This window comes from Toxorhynchites rutilus, chromosome 3 (assembly GCF_029784135.1).
Source record: "Toxorhynchites rutilus septentrionalis strain SRP chromosome 3, ASM2978413v1, whole genome shotgun sequence".
NCBI classification, from domain to species: Eukaryota; Metazoa; Arthropoda; class Insecta; order Diptera; family Culicidae; genus Toxorhynchites; species Toxorhynchites rutilus.
In genome coordinates this window covers 180,393,230-180,415,395 of record NC_073746.1, presented here as the reverse complement: position 1 = coordinate 180,415,395, position 22,166 = coordinate 180,393,230, and the positions used below count along the sequence as shown (strand labels likewise).

Genomic DNA, 22,166 nt, shown 5'->3' with positions numbered 1-22,166 from the left:
TCTCCGTTTCCGAACAATTTTCTTATGAACGTTTTTAACTTCTCCGCAGAGCATTCAGGTACCCGGTAGTCATATCTGAGAGTTGGTTCTGCTGGTCTGCTGTTTAACTGGGCGAACGTTAACTGGTCCTTGGACCAGTTAAAAAGCAGAATTTCGTAAACAATCGACGCCATATTCAAATGGAAGATTTGCTGTGAGGGGCATTCGAATGTAATTTGAAATGTTATGAAAATTGACATTATTTTCGCATAACAAAAACGTTGATGAAACTACAGAAAAATAGTTTTCTCAAATTATATTTCATACCTGTTGTCGCACTCAATGCGAAACTTCAATTGGAATCCTTTTGTTTATCCAATTACATGAACAACGCGAATTAACTAATTCATTGAAGTTCCCCTCGATTTTGTTTGACGTTTAACATGCCGGACCAGTTAAAACGCGAATGTCGATAACTGGTCTTCCCTTTTCGCCCAGTTAGTGAATGTTTACTGTATTTCTGACTGAATATGTCCTTAACTACAACATAATGAACTGCTTTTTTTGCAGAACTAACCACCGATTAAGGATATCTGCACACGAATGTTCATTATACAGGGTGCGGCAGCATAACTTCATTTTTTAAAATGCGGTTGATGTCATAGCGGAGCGCTAGTGGTCTCGTTCAAGAGGGGATACTGTAAAGTTTTGTCCCGACACGGTTCAGTCGCCATCATGCTTTGGAATAGTGAGGAGCGTGCCTTTGCCGTTGAGGTTTACTATTCAATCGGATGTTCGGTTATTGCGATGAAGCCTATTTTCATTTGTGTGGGTCGGTTAACAAACAAAACATGCGCTACTGCAACTGCGATGCAACAGCACACACTTCAAGAGCATCGATGGCTGTTTTGAGGGAACACTTTCCAGAGCGCCTTATCTCAATTAGAGGCGCTTTGGAATGGCCGACACGCTCTCCCGATCTGTCCCCTAGTGATTTTTTCCTATGGGGTTTTTTGAAATCCCGTGTTTATGTGAACCGTCCAAGAACCCTACAAGATTTGAAGACCAACATCCAGGAAGAAATTGCCAACATAATATCTGCTATGCTAACAAGAGTCATGACAAACGCCAGAAATCGGTTTACGCAATGTATGGAGAATGGGGGACGTCACCTAACAGATTTGATCTTCAAAACAATGTAAATAAAAACTTTAGACATGTACCTACATTATAAAAAATAAATAAATATTTTCCGATGCATACAATAGTTTTTATTGAGTTTTGAAAAAAAGGAAATTATGCTGCCACACCCTGTGGTTTACTTCTTTACGAGATCAACATCCCAGCTCGAAAAGCACAAAGCCTAAATGGGAACACACTTCACCTAATCCGGCTATACAATCGCAATGTGCAGTTTGCGCTGTTTTTGTGAAAATTTTTGAATAATCAATCTGCTTCCATTGATCTGGATCATAGCCATAACAGAAATTTTAAATTTTCTCCGCCTATATAGCTTTGGCGCTAAAAGTAAATATTTCTATGTAAAAAAACATATGTTCGCATGATATTATTATAGAGTAGCACGTAATTTTTGTAACAATTTCGCCAAAATAATTATTTAAACAAAGCTCTAAGAGGGCGCTTGCAGCTTGCATATGTATTAGTAATCTGTTGGGCAGGCAAAAGAGATCGCTGCAGGATTTATATGGATCGACAATATTGAGATTTGTTTAAATAATTATTACTCTACTCTATATTAATAACATGCGAACATACATAGAAATATTTACTTTTAGCGTCAAAGCCATATACACGGAGAAAATTTGAAATTTCTTTTATGGATATGATTCATATCAATGGAAGCAGATTGATTATTCAAAAAGTTCTACAGGAACAGCGCAAACTGCACATTGCGATTGTATAGCCAGATTAGAAGAAGTATGTTTCCATGTAGGCTTTGTGTTTTTCGCCCTGGAATGCTGATCTCGTGAAGAAATAAACTATAATGAGCATTCGTGTGCAGATATCCTTAATCGGTGGTTAGTTTCACCAAAAAAGCGGTTGACTATGTTGAAATTCAGGATATATTCAACCAGAAACAACAACCAACCCTCAGTTATGATTTCCGGGTACCTGAATGCTCTGCGGAGAATTAACATATGTTTATAAGCAAATTGATCGGAAACGGAGAAAATCCATCAGTTGGCCAATTCATGGAAAATACAAGGAAGCATTCGAACGTGAACTCGAGCCTCTATAACTTTGATGTTAATCCGAACATGTTGATAATCCTTTTTTCCGCCAATTTCGATCCAAATCTAGGGGAAAGTCGCTTAATGAACATTGCGAAATGAGTGCTAAGAAATTGAGTAATATGCGTCACACAAAAACTCTTGTTCAAGAAATAGCTTACTTAACTGTTTCACAAAGTTTATTAACAATTGTTAACAATTTCGCGCTAGTAGAAATACCGCATCTATATTTAAATCAAGAACAAGATACGAGATACAACTCGCACGACCAAACAACATGTTCGATCTGGTGGTAACCACGGCCACAAACGCAGAGATTGCTGTCGGCAAGATTGAAACGAAAAAGTAGCGAATCTAAAGAACAATGATTGGACATGAGTCGGGAGAAGATGCGAATAAAGTCCCGACTAATGTCCAGACTTTTGAACCATGGTTTGAGGCTAATCCTATGGATAATTGAGTGGAGTCACCGGCCAAATTCATCTTCGTTCCATTTGCGTTGCCAGTTAGTTTTAAAGTCTAAAAATCTAAAAATAAAGACTATAAAAATGGAAAACCTGCTGCTTTTGCTTTTGTATTATTGGAATCGTAATCCAATTCAGATTCTGATTTTGAGGAGTATATTCGCGTAGACTGTATTAAGCTTCGTATGCTTTCATTGGGAGGCGAAAATAATTATAGATTTGGTGGAGTAGAGGTGGTGGTTGGTGGAGGTGGAGTAAACTTGCTTTTAAAATGAAAATTATGAATGAAAATTTACTTTTACGCATCGAATATGTATTCTAAGTGATGAAAAAAAAAGATTTTTTTTTCGAAATTGCAAAAACATTAAACGAAAACTGTGTCTGATGGTGATTTTATATTATAATGGGAATTATTTGTGGAACAAACAGGAAATGTATCGACAAATGGTTAAGTGAGTGGCAGGATTACATGTGTTAGGTAATCAAACAACATGAAGTAGAAATCTTTCTCATGAAGTAGAAATCTAGTCCTTCTGATCTGATAGAGAATAATTTGCCTCCCAAGCACTAATATAGCCACCAGACGTCGACACTGTCCATTTGTCATCGCAAATATAAACAAATCGTTTTTTTAATACAGAGTCAGTTTGGAACTAACCCAGTTTCAAAAACGAATTCCCTATAGGTCTTTCACATTCTGCTGACATTTTATGTATGACAAATTTCCTAAACATTTGGGTTTCTAGTAAAAACCAAACGAATGCAATGATTAATATTACCTGCTATACGCCGTGAAGCACTGCAATGTGATACTTGATTGAATTTACACATCGATGGACTGACCTCAGCGAGTCCCTTGTTTTTAAGATCGCCACCATCGACGCAGTGCAGGGTAATATCCATAACCTGTGAAATTTAAGAAAATAAATTGTTTAGTTACTTCGGTCATATGTTCAAACTATTTCCGCACCTCAACGAGCAAGCTTGCAATCTCTGTTTGCATCTTATCTATCAACATCTCGACACATTGTAAAATTTCCCGTTTGGCCCGATGTAGAACGGACTGCGTGATAGGGACACTGATTGCCTGCGCATTCTGTTGCATTGTATTGTATCGGGCTACCTCACGCGCCATCGTAGTGATAAATGCAGCAGGTCGAGCAGTTGCGATGAGCCTTAACGCATGCCGTGCCGTTCGACAAGCATCGGCCTGCGGTGTCAGCGGTAGTTTATAATTCAGACTTGGAATGAGTCGGTTTGAATCGCAGCACATTTCCAACAAACCAAGCAGGACTTTACTGACATCAATATATGGTTCCCAAACTGTGAAACCACGTCCAATCAAATCAATAGCAGCTCTCCGCAGAGGAGTGTAAGGTGGGAGCTTCGGTGTGGCCGGAGCGAGTAGTAAATGTGTTAACGCCATCGAGGTAGAACGAGCGAGATTATTATTGCCAATTCCGAAACCTTCCACGACAGAACTCTTACGACGGTTTTCGTTGTTCCTTTTGCCATCTGATGACGAGATATCTTGGCCGAATTCAGCACCGATCACCCCAAGTAGCACGACAGCCGTTGTTTGTTTTCGCTTAAGCTCAGCCAAGCTAGAAGGTTTTCGAACAACTTCCTCTTCCTCTTCCGAATCTTCTTCTTGTGTTTCAATTGTTTGTCCCCCAGGGGACGAAACAGGAGAACCTGTGTTAGATTGATTGACAGTTTGCGCTTGTTGAGCTATTGGTTCCGTATGCGTATACATAGGAAGATATTGAGCCCAACTCTCTACCAATTGTTTTCTTCCCTTTTTGCCCATGCGACCCAGTTCTCCGAGCAATAGTTGTTGAGCGGCTTCTCGAATTTCCAAACAGTGATGCTGCCAGCGACGAGCCATCATTTCAACTTGTGGCCGTTTAAACGTGTTTATGTCCAATGCATCAATTTTCTCAGGTAGTAGAAAGCAATGGTGAGTAGACAGGAGACTCCATCCCTGTTTAATTTGAGCTTGTTGTTGAGTATAAAGCTCCTCCTGCTCTTCGTCATTTGTCCATGAAGCACGTGTGGACTGCCTGTGCATTTTTCGATTACGTTCTTGTTCTGGGATGAATGTAGCCATATTCATTGACATCAATGTGTTCGACATTGATATCAAAGCGAGCAGATGGTTCGAAGTAAGTGTTGTACTAAGCTCCCAGTGGAACCGCGCGGTGAACATACTTGTTAAATGTTCTTGTCTCAGTAACTCGACTGACTTCATTTTCTCAGGAGTTATCTTCACGTCGATGTTGTTTTGCCAAGTGGGAAGCAGAAGCGACATATAGCCACCCTTTGATAACACACCGAAAGAAACTGGAATCTAAAGCACATATTAGGCGGTGTGGCAGATGTCAAATATAGATCGTGGAATTACCATTGGTTTCAGTAGACCAAGTTGAGTCTCGCATACTTTGTCCAGATGCGGATCCAATCCCCATGAATGTAGGAGTGATAGAAGTAACTGAGCAACCTCCATAACATGAGTAGCTTCCATACGTGGGGAAATCTTTTTGCTTATATCACATGTATCTATAATACAAAAATTAAATTTGCACTTTTTTGGTTGTGGAAAGATAAAAAACATCACAAAAAAATAATTTAAAACAACATAAAAACAAAAATTCACTACAATTAATAAATGTAAGTACAGAAAAAATAAAAATATTAGGTTCGCAACTATAAGTTCTTATCGTTTGTCAATAGATGGCTCCAGCAGTAAGTGTTTATCGCTTCCAACACATACTAAACTTCATGAATTAAGCTTAGAAATAGACTTAGACTTCAACTTCAACTTAGACTTTCTTTGACGGACAATAATTAAACGAACACGGACCGTCGTAGAACAGATAGCGATGACAAGGCCCGAATGCCTTTTGACTTATGTCAACAGAGAAACTGCTGAAAGAAGCAAAGACTCATTTCCAATTGAATGCAAAGGCCGATGTCTTCATAGTCTCCTAACTATCCTCTGTTGAATGTGTCTGCCGAGCCCTGGGTGTATGATACACCATTTCATTTGTGCCGAGTGCCGATCTTCCGATCGAGAAGTACAACTGCACTGGTGGGTGCGTTTAGGTATTTAAGATTGAAAAGTTTTTTTAAGATTTCATAGAAGATTTTAATATCATATTATATAACTGCCGCATAAATATGACAGAAGAGTGGTCTCCTGATATGGATATCTCTGATTATGAATCAAAAGACATCCCTCTAGTTGTTGAAACGGGAGCTGGAAAATCGCTCAAGCGCATTTCCACTTCGGAAGATTTTTCTTCCAAAGAAGAGTCATTCCACCCAATAAGTCCCCCTCAAAAATCCGCAAAACTCTCCTCTCTCAACCCCCTAAACTATCCACTTTAACTCAACCCCCGATCTCACTTCCCCCATCTGTTGTCTCCGCTCCCACTCAACATTCATCCTCGCGACTCTTTTTTAAGCCAAGACTCTTTCGAAAAGCGGCTCTATTTTGAACCGCGGCTCTTTTCTAAACCGTGGTTCATTTGTAAAGAACCGCGGATCATACGCTCGATCTGACGAACCGGCTCAAATGAGCGTCTCGCGAGCGCTCACCCATCTCTAGTTCAACCAAACGAACTGCCAGTTGTCGTGACTGAGTGGAAGCACAAAGAAGAATGTTTTTTATCCCATTTGTTTATTTATTTAGGCTCATTAGCATTTCAACTGTAACGGGGCCGGATTTAGTCGTGTACGTGTTACATGTTTACGGTATCTATAAATTGTAAATTACACAGTAGCCATTTTAGGCGTAAGAGTATTCCTTTTGTTCTTCCACTGTTCAGTAGACCGGACAGCGGAGACAGTTGATATGATCATTGTTGTGTTATTTATAGCACAACAGCCCGATGTTTTTATCGTTGCAAGCAGAGCTTGCATATGGATAGAGAGAAGCCAGGACTACGACACTGAATCGATCTCCATCGCTGATGATTGTTGCGTGGACGTTGTTATTCTATAACAACACAGAAATGGTCAATTGTGAGCCCTGAGTTATAAACTCATGATCGATCGCTTAGTAAGCGGGGTCTACGAAGACCCCCTAAAACAAGATTGTTGTCGACCAGAGATTCTCCCCAGAATATCGTGTTTACGTTCCCTCTCGCGTAGTCGAAATTGAGTGTGTGGTTTCTGAAACTAGCCTGACGTGCGAACATCTTACAAGGTGTTGGTCATTGAAAAAAAACTGCTCTCGATGGTAGTCGAGATCTTGAACTGCCGCCCGATCAGAACAGTTTCACATCAAAAACAATATTTACGCCATCAGACTCGTTTCGAATCACGATTTCGAGGGAATGAGAAGACGTTCAGCGAACGGGGTTTTATAGTCGCCAACATTTTTGCATCTTCTGTACAACCGTGCCGTCGAGTCGTCATCGTTCATTCAGGATGATCCCATGACATGCGTTCTTCCCGGAACTCGAACGAATGAACAAATTGACGGTTCCTTGATGAACGTTGGAATGGATGAACAAAACATGATAACCAATATTCAACCAATACAATTATTGTAATATTTCTAACGAGCAAATTAAATTAAATCATAACTGATTGCAAAAACAACTCATGCAAAAGCAAATGTATCATTCCTTTGTGCATCGAAGCTAATAATGATGGTGCGATACCGTAACTTACCCTTACCCGTATCACCAACGTTTTTAACAACACTCTCTAGTTTGGCTTGTACCTTCGTTTGAACATTTTCAGCTCCTTCCTTCATCTTGGCGAGAATACCTGCACGAAACAAATTTTATCTATAATCTTTCTCCATATGTTGAATTGACAAGAACACATGAATTGGGAATGGGATTATCAAAAGACAACTAGTATACATTTACATAAAAAAATTGTCAATATGAAACTGCAGTGTACATCTAATCTCATTTAGTTTTACCTCATGGTTACTTCAGTATTAAAAATATACACCCATATTCCTGAACCCGAACGAGTTTAGAAATTAGTTTAGGAACCCGATCGAGATTGACCTCTGCATTCTGCAACCCGAACGAGATCGACTTCTGCTTCTAAAATCCGTTCGAGATTCAATTTAATTCGACATATACAAAAGTGACAATATTGCCTTGAGATGAACAAACGTCAAAATACAATAGAACCCCGATTATCCGCGGAATAGTCTAATAACATCACCTCGGATAACGAAAATCGTAGATAACGCAAGAGAGAGCTAGAAATAAAGTGCCAACGCGAAAACAATATATTTTAGTATGTATAATCAATACAGAAATCATGAAACTATTCATCAGCATGGTCATGTACACCAGAGGGCAGACAATGTGAAAGCCATGACCAAAACAAAAAATCAAGAGCATACCACTCACTAACAATTTTGGGAAATCTCTTTAGAATTACTATAGAACTCGCTTCAGTGGATAATCGGAGTTCTACTGTAATTCATCTATATTCGTGAAGCTATTTACTTTCTTTCTATCACATTAACATGCCCGTACGCAGTTTGAAATTGTTGAAATAACACTTTGGCTGAAAAGTTTATAAGGTAACACAGTAAAACTATTTTTTTCTTGCAAAATTCAATTTCGGGGGCCATACAGCGACTATAGCGATCTTGCAACTTTTCGATACCATTTTTATAGTAATCTTTCGGTTTTTCCTCAAAATAGGCCTCAGTTTCGGTAATCACTTCATCATCGGTTTTAAATTTTCTGCCAGCGAGCATTTTCTTCACGTCTGCGAATAGAAAAAAGTCGCTGGGGGCCAGATCTGGAGAATACGGTGGATGCGGAAGCAATTCGAAGCCCAAGTCATGCAATTTTGCCATCAATAAACGAAATTCGGATTTTTCCATTTTTTTTCACAATAACAAAAGTTGCCACACTCTCTATGCTGTACCTCACGAACCAATCGATCGATTGCTGTAAAATTTTGACACGCATCCATTGAAAGATGGTGCTTTGTGAGTATATTTTTGCAAGAGGCGCCTTCTAGACGTCAATCTTATGAACTTTTCAGCCGAACTGTTATAAACGAAAATGATTACTTTGTGTTATTCAAATACTTTGAACAAGCATTTCTCTCCCTCACTTAACTATTTTTTTTAATTTTCCTAGGATTTTGGCTAACATTTTATCAATTATATAAACTCATTGTCAGACAATTTTGTTTCGCGTCAAGGCAATGTTGCCACTTTTGCGTGTGTCGATTGAGTTTGAATCTCGGATGTATTTTAAAATGATTTTAGGAAGTTTAAATCTCGGATGGATTTCAGAAGTCGATCTCGGATTACAGAATGCAACATCCTGCTAATTTCAAACCCGACCGTGTTCCGGAATAAGGGTGATCGCTTGATTTCTCATTGTATAGTGTTTTTTTTTTGCGTGATCGTTGGAAAGCTAGTCGACGAACAACAGCAATTTTGTGTGAATAGCAGTAGTATTTGATTGTGTGGAACAAAATTTAATTGAAAATGCTGATGTGAGACAAAATAAATAACATATGGTCGGTGTTAAGGCAGATGTCACATGGTCCGACATTTTTATGATTTCGAGACAAACGAGCTTAAAGTTCGGTGCTATAGGTTTTCGTTGAGCATTCAAAACAATTTCGATATGTTATTTTTAATTTTGCGACTTGGCCCCTTCTGACTTAACACCGACCATATATTTTGCACAGTACACAGAGGTCGGCAGTCGATAACATTACCATTATTTAGTTGAGGTTCATTCATGTTTACTGTAGAAATGATACATTCATTATTCCATCAGATACAGCCATGCATCACAGAATTTCCGGCGAATAACATGCGTTCGACGACGCGAAGTCTGCTAAACAAGAGAGCGACCAACGGTACGCTCGAACTGAATGGTTAATAAATTCAAAAAAGGCCAACAACCTTTTCCACGCTCCAGTATCTCTCACACGAAGCCGTAAAGTGTGATAAGGTTTACCTAAACTCTTCACACTCTAGCACCTCTTACACGAGGTTTGTACCCCTGGTTGATAATATATCTATTGGGATGGGTACAAGAAGGTCCATAGCCACAGTTCTCAAACTCCGAGCCACACCGATTCTAGCCAACGCCTGCTCCACCTGGCCCAATCACCTCGCTCACTGCGCTTCTTTTCTTCTTGTCCCCACGGGATTCGATGCGAAACTCATGCGTTTTCAAACTGCACGACTGCTATTGTTGTCAGTTGTTATCAACGAGCCATGGTAGACAAATTCATCGACCGCCTCGAGCTCGTCGCCGTCGATCACAGCACTACTACCAAGAAGGATTCTGTTACGATCTGTTAGCATGTATTTGGTCTTAATCGCGTTGATCTCAAGCACAATCAGCTCTGCTTCTTGTTTCAGTCGGATATACAAGTTTGCTACAGTCGCATGTATTCTCCTGACTATATCCACGTCACCGGCGAAGCAGATGCACTGACTGGACTTGAAAATCGCGTCCCGCATGCGCCCACTCTCCGTATAAACCTTTCCAGCACCACGATGCAGCACTCCGTTCATTCTTCCCTAAACACTCTTATCAGCCTTCAGGGAAAGCCGTGCTCGTCTTTACTTCTCCATAAGTGTCGTCGGTCGATGATATCATACGTGACTTTGAAGTGAGAGCTAGTGAGAGGAGTAATGCTGCGGTACAATATAGTTTCTTACTCGGGGGCTTCTGAATGGTCGTAACTTTTCAGACAAGTAGTTTGAATCTTGATGTAGAATTTTTAATAAAGTAACACGGCTTCTAAATTTGATGAACTCAAAAAAAGTCACCCCAAGAACTGCTGTTTACTTGACAAAGCGGTAGTGCCTTAGTAGCGGCATCCAAAATCAACTCCAATCCGTGAAAAAGTATGACCTCAAGAATTTTGGAAAATTGTACCGAGATTGGAAGCTTTATTTACATGTTCAATTATATCATCGTTGATGATTGATTTGGCAATTCAACACGAAAATGCCGTTTGGAAATAAACTAAGTTTCGTGTTGGAAGAATTTATTGGAAGAAGATTTCTTAATGACCATAGCGTTCATTGAACGAGCCATTTCGACAATAGATGCATTGATTGAGCAGATATGCAACTGAACATCATCAGGAAACATGTGAATCTTGCATGTTTAAAGCACTGAGGGAAGATCATTAATGAACAAAGAAAACAAAATTGGAACCAATACAACCCCTTGGGGTATACTTGACAATATACCGATGGGTACAGAAAGCTTACCATCTACATCAACCACTTGAGAACTCAGCACTCAAATACGAATTGATCAAATGAACAGCCTTACGACAGAATCCGAACTGGTGAGATAATTTATCCAGAAGTTTGACGTGAGAAACTCTGTCGAAGGTTTATGTATATAATCGTACTCGTGTACTTTAAGCAATGAAGAGGTTGTACTGTGCCCTGATCGAGAAACCTGATTAGTGAAGCTGAGTAGGTCATGTCGATTTACATATTCTTGAACCTGGTTTCTAAGATTCTTTTCGAAGATTTTGGACAGAGGGGGAAAGAATGCTAATAGGACGAAGGTTATTCAAGTTTGTGTCTGCAGTTTTTTTCCAAATTGGAATGACATCAAATGAAAATTGATCAAATTAAACAGATAAGAAATTAGGGCTATCACAAAGGGCAGGATTAGCTTTATAAATTTTAAGGGAATTCCGTCAACGCCAGTTGCATTAGAAGTTATCTGTCGAATAGCCGAAAGAATTTCGAAGTCACTAGAAGGAGAAAAATTAATGCCATTGCTGTTAATTCGCCTCTACCGAATTGTCTCAGTAAATATACATGTAATATACATAAAACATTAACATAAAATGACTGCATAAATTACAAAATAACAACAAAAAGAGAACACATTAAAACCCTTTAAAATAATTAAACAAAAATACTGTTTTTTCTCCGATTGCTGCTTGCTTATCATGCCAGTGGAGAGCCGTACCGTTGAAGATGCCGAGGTGTTCTCATTCCCCTTCGTCGTGGAGGGGAAGGAACAAGGATCTTCGTGGCTTTTCCATTGTTCATGCGTTAAACCCTGAAGAATAGTTCGGCATCTTTTAAGTAGCAGAAAAGTGCTGCTATCCTCGCTGGGTCATCGATTACATATTTCAGGTAACCACACAGGTCGTCCGCGTAGACGAACACGAAGACATCCCTAGGCAGGACCTGGAACAGGCTATTCATGGCGACGAGAAAGAGGGTGACAGCTAGAACGGAACCTTGAGGTACTCCTGTCTCCTCGTGGAAAACTCGGGAATACTGATGTTACCAACTTTGGCCTCAAATGTTCGGCGTGTGGCGAAGTTCTTGATGAACATAAGTAGTTTACCGTCAACACCCCAATCTACCAGAGTTTTCAGCACTAACGGGGTCCATGTTCTGTAGTATGCCTTTTCCAGGTCCAGTACTACCATCTCAATGTGCTGACGGTTCCTGTTGGCTTCGGCTATCACATCGTTCGTCATCCTTTCCAGGATCTCGCATGAACAGGAGGTTGATGAAATTGGACGGTGACCTTTGACGCTGTTGCTGCTTTGGCCTTAGGTATGGGTATTACTAGGCTGTGTCTCCAACCTTCGGGAAATTCGTGTGTACTCCACACGATGCTGGGAAAAACGGACTGCCCATGCAGGGACAGTTGTTATTCACCTTTCGCGGAACGTAGGGCGACGGAAAGTTCCTCGATGGTGAAATTCCGGACGGTTCACCGGAAACTCGAAGTTGCTGACCGAAGTGGTATTCGCTCCCTGTCGGCGTATGAACTCATCGTAATATTCGGAGAAGGAGGACAGTTCCGCGAAATATTCTCCGAGCGTGTTCGAAGTATCTACCGGGTCGCTGAGGGTTATACCGTCCACTTGAAGAATAGGATTGTGTGGTCTTCTCTTTCCATTCAGCACGTTAACTCTATGCCAAAGATCCGCAAAGGACTGGTTCTCGTTTATGGACTCTAGAAAATGAGTCCAACTTTTTAATTTCACCTTCCGGATTAATCACCGTACCCTGATGTGTTGCGCTCGATACCTGTTCATGATAGCTTCCTTCATAGGGTATCCGAGTGGTAGTCGTTTAGCCGCACGGAGGAACTTCCTCCGTTTTCTGACCTACCCTTTGATGTCCTCGGACCACCAATGCAGCGCTTTTTTGCACGGAGTTGTTTTCGTTTTTGGGATGGAGGCTTCGGCCGGCTCCATGATGGTTTTGTTGAAATGGTGGTCGGGATGTCCCTGGTTAGCAGGAAGTCGGAGGTTGTTTGATAAGCTGCCCAGTCAGTCCTTTCGAAGATCCATCTGGGTCTTCGAGTCGTTAGCGGCGGCAGGCCGTTGAAGCTGACGGTCATCGGGTGGTGGTCGCTCCCATGAAAGTAGTCGGCTTTCTTCCACCCTAACCTATTCACCAAGATGAGACTAACTGCTAAAATATCAATGGCTGTGTTGCTGGTACCTCTAGGGAAATCATCAGTACCGTCATCATTTAAGACCACATCCAACATCCAAGAAGTCGGCGATGATATTCCCCCCTGACGTCTGGTGTTTGCAAACCAAAACCAAACAAAAGCGCAAAACTCTACCATTGACCAAAACAAAAGCGCAAATCTATATAATTACTAGGGAACTCGCTTTCGCGGATAATTCGCATCGCGGATCATCCGCTCGCGGATAATCGAGGTTCTACTGTACTCGTAAAAAATGTAATGCACGATAAACACATGATAAAAAAAATACAATTTTATCACTAATTGGATCTAAAACTAACCATCACCTCACAATTGAAAAGCATTTTTCCACAAATCCTATGCAGTTCCACGTAGATGAAAACCATGAAAATATTTTTCTATACTTCTAAATGAATGAACTCAAAATTGAAAGCATAATCCGTTGAAAACAAATATTGTGTCGTGCAATTATGAAGAGCGAATGATGTATTCAAGAAGTGTGATGTGATATATGCAGTGTCAATGTTAATCTGTATATAAGTGAATCGTGCATCTGATCTGATCTACCAATGCAATGAATGCTAATGTTAATGATCATGTTGTTTTCAATATTCGCACAAACCGTGTTTATCCTTTTCTTTAAGAATTTTTTCCATATCCCCAGCTTTATTCTTAACTCGACCGAAGAAGTCTGAGTAGCGCAGTTTTTGAACCGCAAATTGTTGTTGAATGTTTACAAAGTGTAGCAGAGTTAAGGATTTAGTGACAGCGTGAAAAAGAAAAAAAAAGTACAAAATGGAGCTCGATTATTTTTGGCAATTAGTGTAATTTGCTTCGATTGTTACACAATGTCCACAAAATATTTGTTATTCACTGCAAAGTCGCAAAAAAAACCAAAATTATGAAACAATACATACCTGAAATTTTCTTGCCGGCTTCGGATGAGTGGGAATCTGCTTCCGCAGGGATCAATAAGCCCTCAGCCTAAAAAAATACGACAGCATTGTTTTTACTTTCTGTATTGAAAGCCCATAAGCTAGATTCACCTCCAATGTATTTGGACTCATCGCAGCGTACTCTTCTGCGTGTAATTCGAATATTAATCCTTCGATATCGAAAAATAAAATATGACTTTCAGCATCTGCGTAATTATAATAACTTTCAGTTGTATTTATTGCGAAAATTGAATGCTAGAATCGACTAGACCTTTTGGATTGGTGCGCATTCCTTGGATGATAAGAGGACTACTTCGGTTCTTCATCAGGAAATCACCGTGTTGATTGTTATGTGCGTGAAGTTGTTGAAGTTGGTGAATACCACGCTGCGTTGCGTGACGAATGGCGTTAATGTTACGGTGACGAAGTCCTCTGTGGGAGAATGCTTGATGATAAACGTATGAGGATGTACAGAAAAATGTTACCTAAAGAAATGTACAGCTGGATTAGCCAAACCCATTTCCGAGGTAGATCCGCTGATGCTACTACTACTATCCCCAATATGCTCGTCGCAAGCGTTCATAACTTCCTCAGCAAGAATTCCTACATGAAATACATTTACAATATGTGATTCATATAGCTTCTTCGTCATAACATTACCATGTAATACTCTGTCAAGATGTCCAGTTTCCATCTGCCAAACATATACCGTTCCGTCTGAACATCCAACAACGAGAAAGTCGTCCAAGGGGCGCCATTTTATGGATACAACGGGAAATAGATGTCTGCTGGCTAAAGTTACACACTTTCGCTCCTGAAGACTGAGTAAGGTAACCGAATGATCGGAGGCTACCGAACAAATACATTTCAAAATTCTTGGCTATAAGCAGAAACAATACGTACACTCAGCAACATTTGAATTTGATTTATCTTACGCTGCATGTTGGTGGTGGAACCAGCAGCTGGGTGATTTCTCCCGCGTGGACACAGAATCGATGGATTAGCTGTCCACTGTAGAGATCCCATAAACAGACGGCGAAGTCCACCCCTCCCGACACTAGATGTGATTTGTCGTATCGTGGGTTTGCTAAAGACGGGCAAAGTAAGCAGTTCACACGACCACTGTGTCCGTTAAGAATCTGATGACGAGGCCAATCTGAAAGGGAAAACTTTGACATCGTGCTCTACATTTTCATATATCAGCCATTCCATGCAAAACCGGTAGAGTGATTATCAGATTTCCGTGATCTATATAAATAAAAATGTAAAGCTAAATGTGTTGCTAAGCGCGAAACACGAAGAAAAAATCGTCAGATTTGAGCCATTTTTATTTTGATGTATTCGTCTTTAACCGTAGATCAATGTTCGGATGATCGGAAAATTGACATAAAACTCTAAAGGAAGGTCGGAAAATTCGGAAAATTTATTTCCCAAATGTTTTAAAATTACATCATGATAAGCGTTGTCGGTCCATTCTATGCTGCGCTATCGGAATTGATCTTTGTTTGAAAGTGGAAATGGATTTTCAGGTGAAATAACGCACTCCTATATCTTCTATCTATATAAATAAAAATGTAAGGCCAAATGTGTTGCTAATCGCGAAACCCGAGGAAGGAATCGTCCGATTTGAGCCATCTTTATTTTGATGTATTCGTCTCTGCCCGTAAAATACCAGTCTAATATTGTTGGATAAGGATAGGCTGACCAAATAGTTCAGGACACGCGAACCAAAAACCAACAAATGAACAAAAAAAAACATAATATTGGGTCTGCAACCTAAATCGTTCCGCTTTTTTGCATGAAAAACACATTTATTTAAATAATCAAATAAATTAATACATCATTCAAAGTATTGGCCATCACAAACCCCTACTTTTTACTATCTTTCTGGAGAGGCATATGAACTGCAAGGTTAAAGCAGGTTACTCAAAACAAAGAAATGAACTGAACTATCTTTCTGGCAATAACTCGCTTTAAACAGATCAATTGTTACCCGTAGTAGGTTTTTAACAGGTCATAGTGAATCACTTTGCCTTTTGGATGTATTCTGCGGCTTTGAGTCGTTTAGAGATAGCTTATTGAGTTCCTCCTAATGACCTTGCAAGCTCTGTTAAGTTTGACATGAATCTTGATCGAGTAATATCTCTAACTCATCGAATTCATGAAAAATGTCATACAAAAATTGTGTCAACAATTTCGTTTCATACGATACATGTGACTTATGTCCATTTTGAAAGAGAGTAATAGGGAACGATATTTTCTGCTGGGCAAGCCAAGGGTAAAAAATATCCTTGGGAAACAGGAACAATCTGGGACATCCAACCCGATTCCGTTCTTGCTGCAGCCCAGCTTTCGGCCAATCTTTGCCAGATCTCTTTTGGCATACTGAATTTGTACGGGTATAGTATCAACGTTGCCGCTAACTGCACGGCTGCGTTTCCACAAAACAGTGCAGTGTAAGATTCTCGATCGGTGTTAACTACTTTTGCCTGGAAGTTTTTTTGACTGGAACCAGTTAAAACCAGTTCTTTTGTAGGTATTGTACGTACTGCTGTTACGTACAAATTGATCATCTGTTCCGGAAATTTCAACAAATTGGACAGCACTTCTTCCTCGAAATACTCATGGATTTCGTGAAACCAGCTTCTGATTTGTTGCATGGAAACAGCTGCACGATGCTTTGATAATACTCTTGGCACCCGTTTTAATATTCCTGGATGCCGTTTAATGAACCCTTTGTTTCATTTACGAGCCGGTATCCCGTTTTTAAATGGATTGAAGCGAGCTGATTTGTGAGAACGGTTGCTTTTTCAGGACGTGGTCTGGAATACTTTCTCAAGACCTACTCGCGCCGTGTTGAATACGGAATTCCACCTTTCGAACAGGAAATCCGGTTCTCACCATTTCCACAGCGCCTGATATTTTTGATCTATCCTATTGCATGCGTTTCTGATCGGCGTTTGTTTTATTCATCGCATTATAGCAAAAGAGATCTGTTTGGTGGAATAAGAAACAAGTAGAAATATGGGTATCCTTGTTCCAGCCATGTTTATTTTGGTGATAACTCACCGACAGTGTTTGCCAAATGATCCATTCACTGAAAAAATCGCTTTCGTTCGTTCAAATATGATCATACACAAATCATTTTCCTCAGCGGCATCCTCTTGTTGTTACGTGCTGCAAATCACGACACAAAAAAGAACGATACAACTCTGCATCGGTTCGCACTTCATGATACACCGACACGCAATCAAAACAATTATATACGCTTTTGGTACAGAAAGTTTATTTTCTTCTTTGCCTCTAACATACGCATATCGCCTCTCCATGCATCATGAAACAACAGGATCGTACGGACTACGCTAAGCGAATGATTCATATTCAGCTAATATAGCAGATCCTGATTTTTAAGTCTCAGAGAGTGCAAACTATATGATTATTTAGCTCGATAGAGGCTAAGGGAAGGGTAGACAGATCATATTTTCCATTTTTAACGCCGCTATCGTCGTTATCCCTTGAAATATGTAGATTCATATAAACCGCATAGTTTTACTAGCAACACCGCTCTCTTTTCCCATTCGTTGCTCTCCGCAAATGATGACGTAATTTTTCTTGTATCATTTATTGCTTTGCACTTGTCTGTGCAGTGGGTTTCGCTATAGTAGAGCGGGACGAAATATGCGGTTCAAACTTGTATGCAGGCTTCGAAAATGGTTTGCGATGTTTGATACAGCTTGAATATGCAAACAACAGTCCTCGTTCCTCTCTTGGTTTAATCATGTAATGTTACACAAGTGATTACTGTCATTCATACAAGTATCTGAATGATCCTCTCATATTTGATTATATGTTCGTGAGAGGTTACTTATATGACACATTGGATATCATTCGATTTTGATCGAAATCCAAACACTGCTCATCGAATTTGCAATGAAAAGATAAGAACAAACTTAAAATCAGAGCAGTGTACCTGTATCGTTCAGTTCTTATTGCTTTCGGAGATTTTCAATCGTCTACACTTTGTAAATTGATAACAACATTGCACAATGCTGTTAGCCACTTTGCTAAGGAAAACAACAAAGCATTCTATTTTTCAAAGATCGATTCAGCAAAGATCAATTCTTCGATATTGATTCAATCAATGAATCGATCCCTGCACCATTTAGAAAATCGATCCGTATAGAAATCTTTTTCTAATGATCTCCTAATCCTAGTTCCCATCATATAATCTAAGGGTGGGTTTAGACTAGTTATATATTCATGTGAAGAAATATGATGAGATTTATAGAAATCGCATCAACCGTTTACACTAGCGTGAACTTCTCTAATGAATATATTCATATTTTCGATGAATTTATTCACCTGAAGTAGAACTGCATCCAACTTTAGTGATTTCTCACCAGTGAGAAATTCACAAGCGTTTAAATATGCTCAGTTTATTCAAGTTGTATATACCTCAAAAAAGTGTATCATATTTATTCTCACCCGTTTACACCTATTTTCACGTGAATAAATCCATCTATAGCTATAGATATCCCTAATGTAAACCCGCCATAATACAGATGTTTTCCACTTCGTAGAAAAAAACCATTCAATCGGTGTGGTACTGCCAAGCAGAAACAAAATATGATGCTATTTTGAATCACTGATCATTCAAGAATGGACTTCAGTACAACCCATTTATATTGTTGTGCTTCTTCTAGACTTGCATTTTCCAATGTACCCCAACGCAGTACCGTTTCCACTATTTCGATAAATTTTGCCTCCTGTATTTTCCTCAATCAATTCTCGCGTAACTTTTGAAAAGGTCCTACGTAACATTTACGTCAACTCGAGAAAAACTAATCTGGAGATCCGAACATTGTTCCGCGAATTGTTTTAAAAGGAATCGGTCTTTATCACTACTTTCACCTCTAGCAGTTAATAATAACTTTGTAAAAAAAATCGTAACTGTTGTACCCTGTTTGTCCATGTTTGTACATTGGACAAATCACGTTGCACGATAAGCATTTGAGAATAACTACTGAAAAACAATCCAAATACCTGCACTTCGTGCTAAATGCAGATCATTATTGTTATCACTAGTTGAATTGCACTTAAAAACGATAATAACACCCGAAAGAAACAAAAAATCAAAACGACCGAAGTACAACTTCCTGAGGAAAGTGGCGTCCGAAGTAACAATCGAGTGCATAACCCTTTCACTACGAGTCTATAGACGACATCCGCGCGATGAGCTGTGTGTACGAGTGGCGTCTATAGACGACATTAAACTAATAGAAACTAGTAAAACTAATAGTGTGCATCCATTAACTCGAATTGTTTACATTTGTTACATAGGACCTTTCCCAAAGTTACGCGAGAATTAGACTTTTAAAATCATTCTGTAACTCTCTGGTCAAAATATTTCTAATAGAACGATCAAAATAACCAGAAACTTCAGTAGCAGATACATCACCTCTTTCCACAAAACCAATAAATGTTCGAAAGGTCTGATCTCTGGTAAAAAGCAGCCGTAGTTTTAAAGCATGGGTTTTCCAATAAATCGCATAGTACAACAGGACATTTTCATATTATGGAAAATAGGACCACAATCCGTCAATCCGCCGAAAACAATATATTCAAAATAACAAAAAGGATTTTTCTTTTCATACTGAAAATACGGTACAAATTGATGAACAGACGGGACAATCAAAAAAAGTCGAAAAAACGGTACGTTTGGTCAGCCTAGATAAGGAAAAAACCTGTCACTTTTTACGAAAATCTGAGAACCACAACATCGGTTTGGCATGGAATAGCTGATATGCTTCCATTGATTTACCACTATACTGCTGATGTTGGCCATGTAGAAGATGAAGCATGACAGTTTGGGTGGCCGGAACAATGATAATACTGCCATCCTCACGGCCAACAACAAGCCGACTTTGCAATGGAAGGTAGATACTAGACGTCAATTTAATCATCGGTTCACTACTATTGCGGTACAACTGATCCAGTATTCCAACTGGTAAAGGATTCATTTTGTTCCATGCATCCTCCAAACTAGTACAAATTGTAGATTCCAAGGCTAGAAAATAAATTTTATCATTATCTTTCCAAGATGTGAACTATCAAAATTACTCGCGGGCAAACGTTTCTCATTTTGAATTACTCTGATCTGTTCCATGGTTATATCGGGCACAGCCCAAATGTTGATAAATCCTTCTGAATCGCCACGTAATAAATATTTTTGTGTCTTTCCACCCCGATTCGATGTGACTAGCTTAATGGTAGGTGGGCAAGATAGTGGTTTCTCTCCCGTTTGCGAGAGAACACAATACAAGAATGGCGAATCTTTTCCAATTGACGGTCCATGAAAATCTTTATTATCAGGTATACTGTTAGCTGGTAGGCGATACATGTAACCTTTTCCTTCATCTGACCAAAGTATAACGCGATCATTCGACAGAAAGTCGCCTCCCATCCAGCGTTCTCCGGTAGGCGAGATCACACTACACAAAACAGTAAAATCTCCTGCATCATAAATTTGCCAATACTTCGCACACACGATCAATACTGTTCGTTGGTTCTGGGAGCAGCAATTCATGGTGATTGCATTCAAACATCGAATCTGTTTCGACTCATTTTCATAGATTGGTTCGGAATATTTATTTTCATTCCCAATCAAGGTCCATACTTTCACCGTTCCGGTGGTTGTAATGGCTAGTACGACGTCATCCTTGCGCTTGGACGGTCTTAAAACATGCAACGCAGAAATCCAGTCGGGATTGACTTTTGAGCTCAGACAGAACAGCACCTCCAAACTGAAAGGATCCATGACCATGATCTCAGCATAGTAACCATTGCAGAACAAACGAATATCGTCACAGTTCGCCATGTGATAAGCCTGTATATTGGTATGCACCTGGGCCATTTTAATGCTCTCTGTGCACTTTCCATCTACCAGATCCCAGGTGCACATTTCACCATTCTCCGACGAGCTGACCAAGAAATTGTTATCCTGTATGATAGACGCTCGAGTCAGACAGAGCACAGGAGCCGTATGGCCCACAAGTAAACAGCGAGGTGTCATTTGTAGTGTATCAGGGTTCACTTGCCTACGGGAATAATTCAACGCATAGATTATTATGACTAACAGCAAACATTAATTTTCCAATATTTCAAGTTAAAAATTGCTAAAACGTGAACGCCTTCCGAAACAATTCAAGGAATCAGATACGAAATTAAATGGTTCTGATGTGAATAGCTCATTACGCATATATTGTATACATACCACAAACAAATTTGACCATCATAACAACCCGTCGCAAGGATTTTTTGGTCTCGTGATAAGAACACACTCGAGACACAATGGGTGGGAGTATTTGGTCCCCACAGTACCACGGGAACCACCAAATTAGTGTTCAACATGATAACTTTTTTTCCCCACTAGCAGCAGGCAACTTTGCGTAAATGGTAAATTTGCAATATTTCAATCGAGTATCGAAACAAATTTACTTCGCCTCAACGACTCATTTTTGCATCATACCCTTGAATGCCTTTATTGTCACGCAAATATGGTACTGTGTTACTTTCGGCTGCTGCTAATTTGTTACGACACAGTTGTTAATTTTCGTATACCGAATATTTCCAATGCGATTACAATATATTACTTATATATTCCATGAACAAGAACTGAAGATACAATATTTTCAGTCTATGTACTGATAAAAATTTTCATATTTACAGGTGACATTTCACTATGTATTTTATTGGAAGGTTAATGCAATTCGAGTATGTTTATGTGTGTGTGGGTACATGTAAATCGAGATGGAAAATGAAAGGTGGGAAGATTTTTTAAATCTGTGACGTCACAGATTTTGTTTACGTTGTTACTTTTCTTATAATAGTCCACTACATAGGAAAAGTGTTTTTATTAAAAGTAAAAATAAGCAAATGAAATTAGTTTTTTTCCTAATTCAATGCTAGCGTTCAAAATCATATGGGCCCGACATTTTAACAGAAACTGAAATTTCAGTATTGTTGAAGTGTTCTAAACTCAATTTCATTTCAATTTTAATTCTCGTTACGTCGACCAAA

At 39.5% G+C, this 22,166-nt stretch overlaps 1 protein-coding gene across 4 annotated transcripts in view; it reads right to left on the bottom strand.

Annotated features, from left to right (window-relative positions):
• LOC129775165 (WD repeat-containing protein 7) overlaps positions 1-21,829 on the bottom strand; it is a 34,735-nt gene extending 12,906 nt beyond the window's left edge. Inside the window, exons 1-14 of one of the 4 annotated variants that reach the window (XM_055779538.1) lie at positions 21,361-21,829; positions 20,208-21,184; positions 19,909-20,154; positions 15,023-15,243; positions 14,748-14,967; positions 14,573-14,690; positions 14,359-14,519; positions 14,199-14,293; positions 14,070-14,136; positions 13,775-13,843; positions 7,376-7,474; positions 5,100-5,254; positions 3,666-5,045; positions 3,475-3,601 (exon numbers count right to left, since the gene is read on the bottom strand). In XM_055779538.1, the coding sequence (XP_055635513.1) occupies positions 3,475-3,601; positions 3,666-5,045; positions 5,100-5,254; positions 7,376-7,474; positions 13,775-13,843; positions 14,070-14,136; positions 14,199-14,293; positions 14,359-14,519; positions 14,573-14,690; positions 14,748-14,967; positions 15,023-15,243; positions 19,909-20,154; positions 20,208-21,184; positions 21,361-21,497 (4,072 nt within the window). In that variant the 5' untranslated portion in view covers positions 21,498-21,829. The remainder of the gene's footprint in view (positions 1-3,474; positions 3,602-3,665; positions 5,046-5,099; positions 5,255-7,375; positions 7,475-13,774; positions 13,844-14,069; positions 14,137-14,198; positions 14,294-14,358; positions 14,520-14,572; positions 14,691-14,747; positions 14,968-15,022; positions 15,244-19,908; positions 20,155-20,207; positions 21,185-21,360) is intronic. The other 3 variants (XM_055779539.1, XM_055779540.1, XM_055779541.1) reach the window with 3 other exon arrangements.
• Positions 21,830-22,166: the final 337 nt, after the last annotated feature.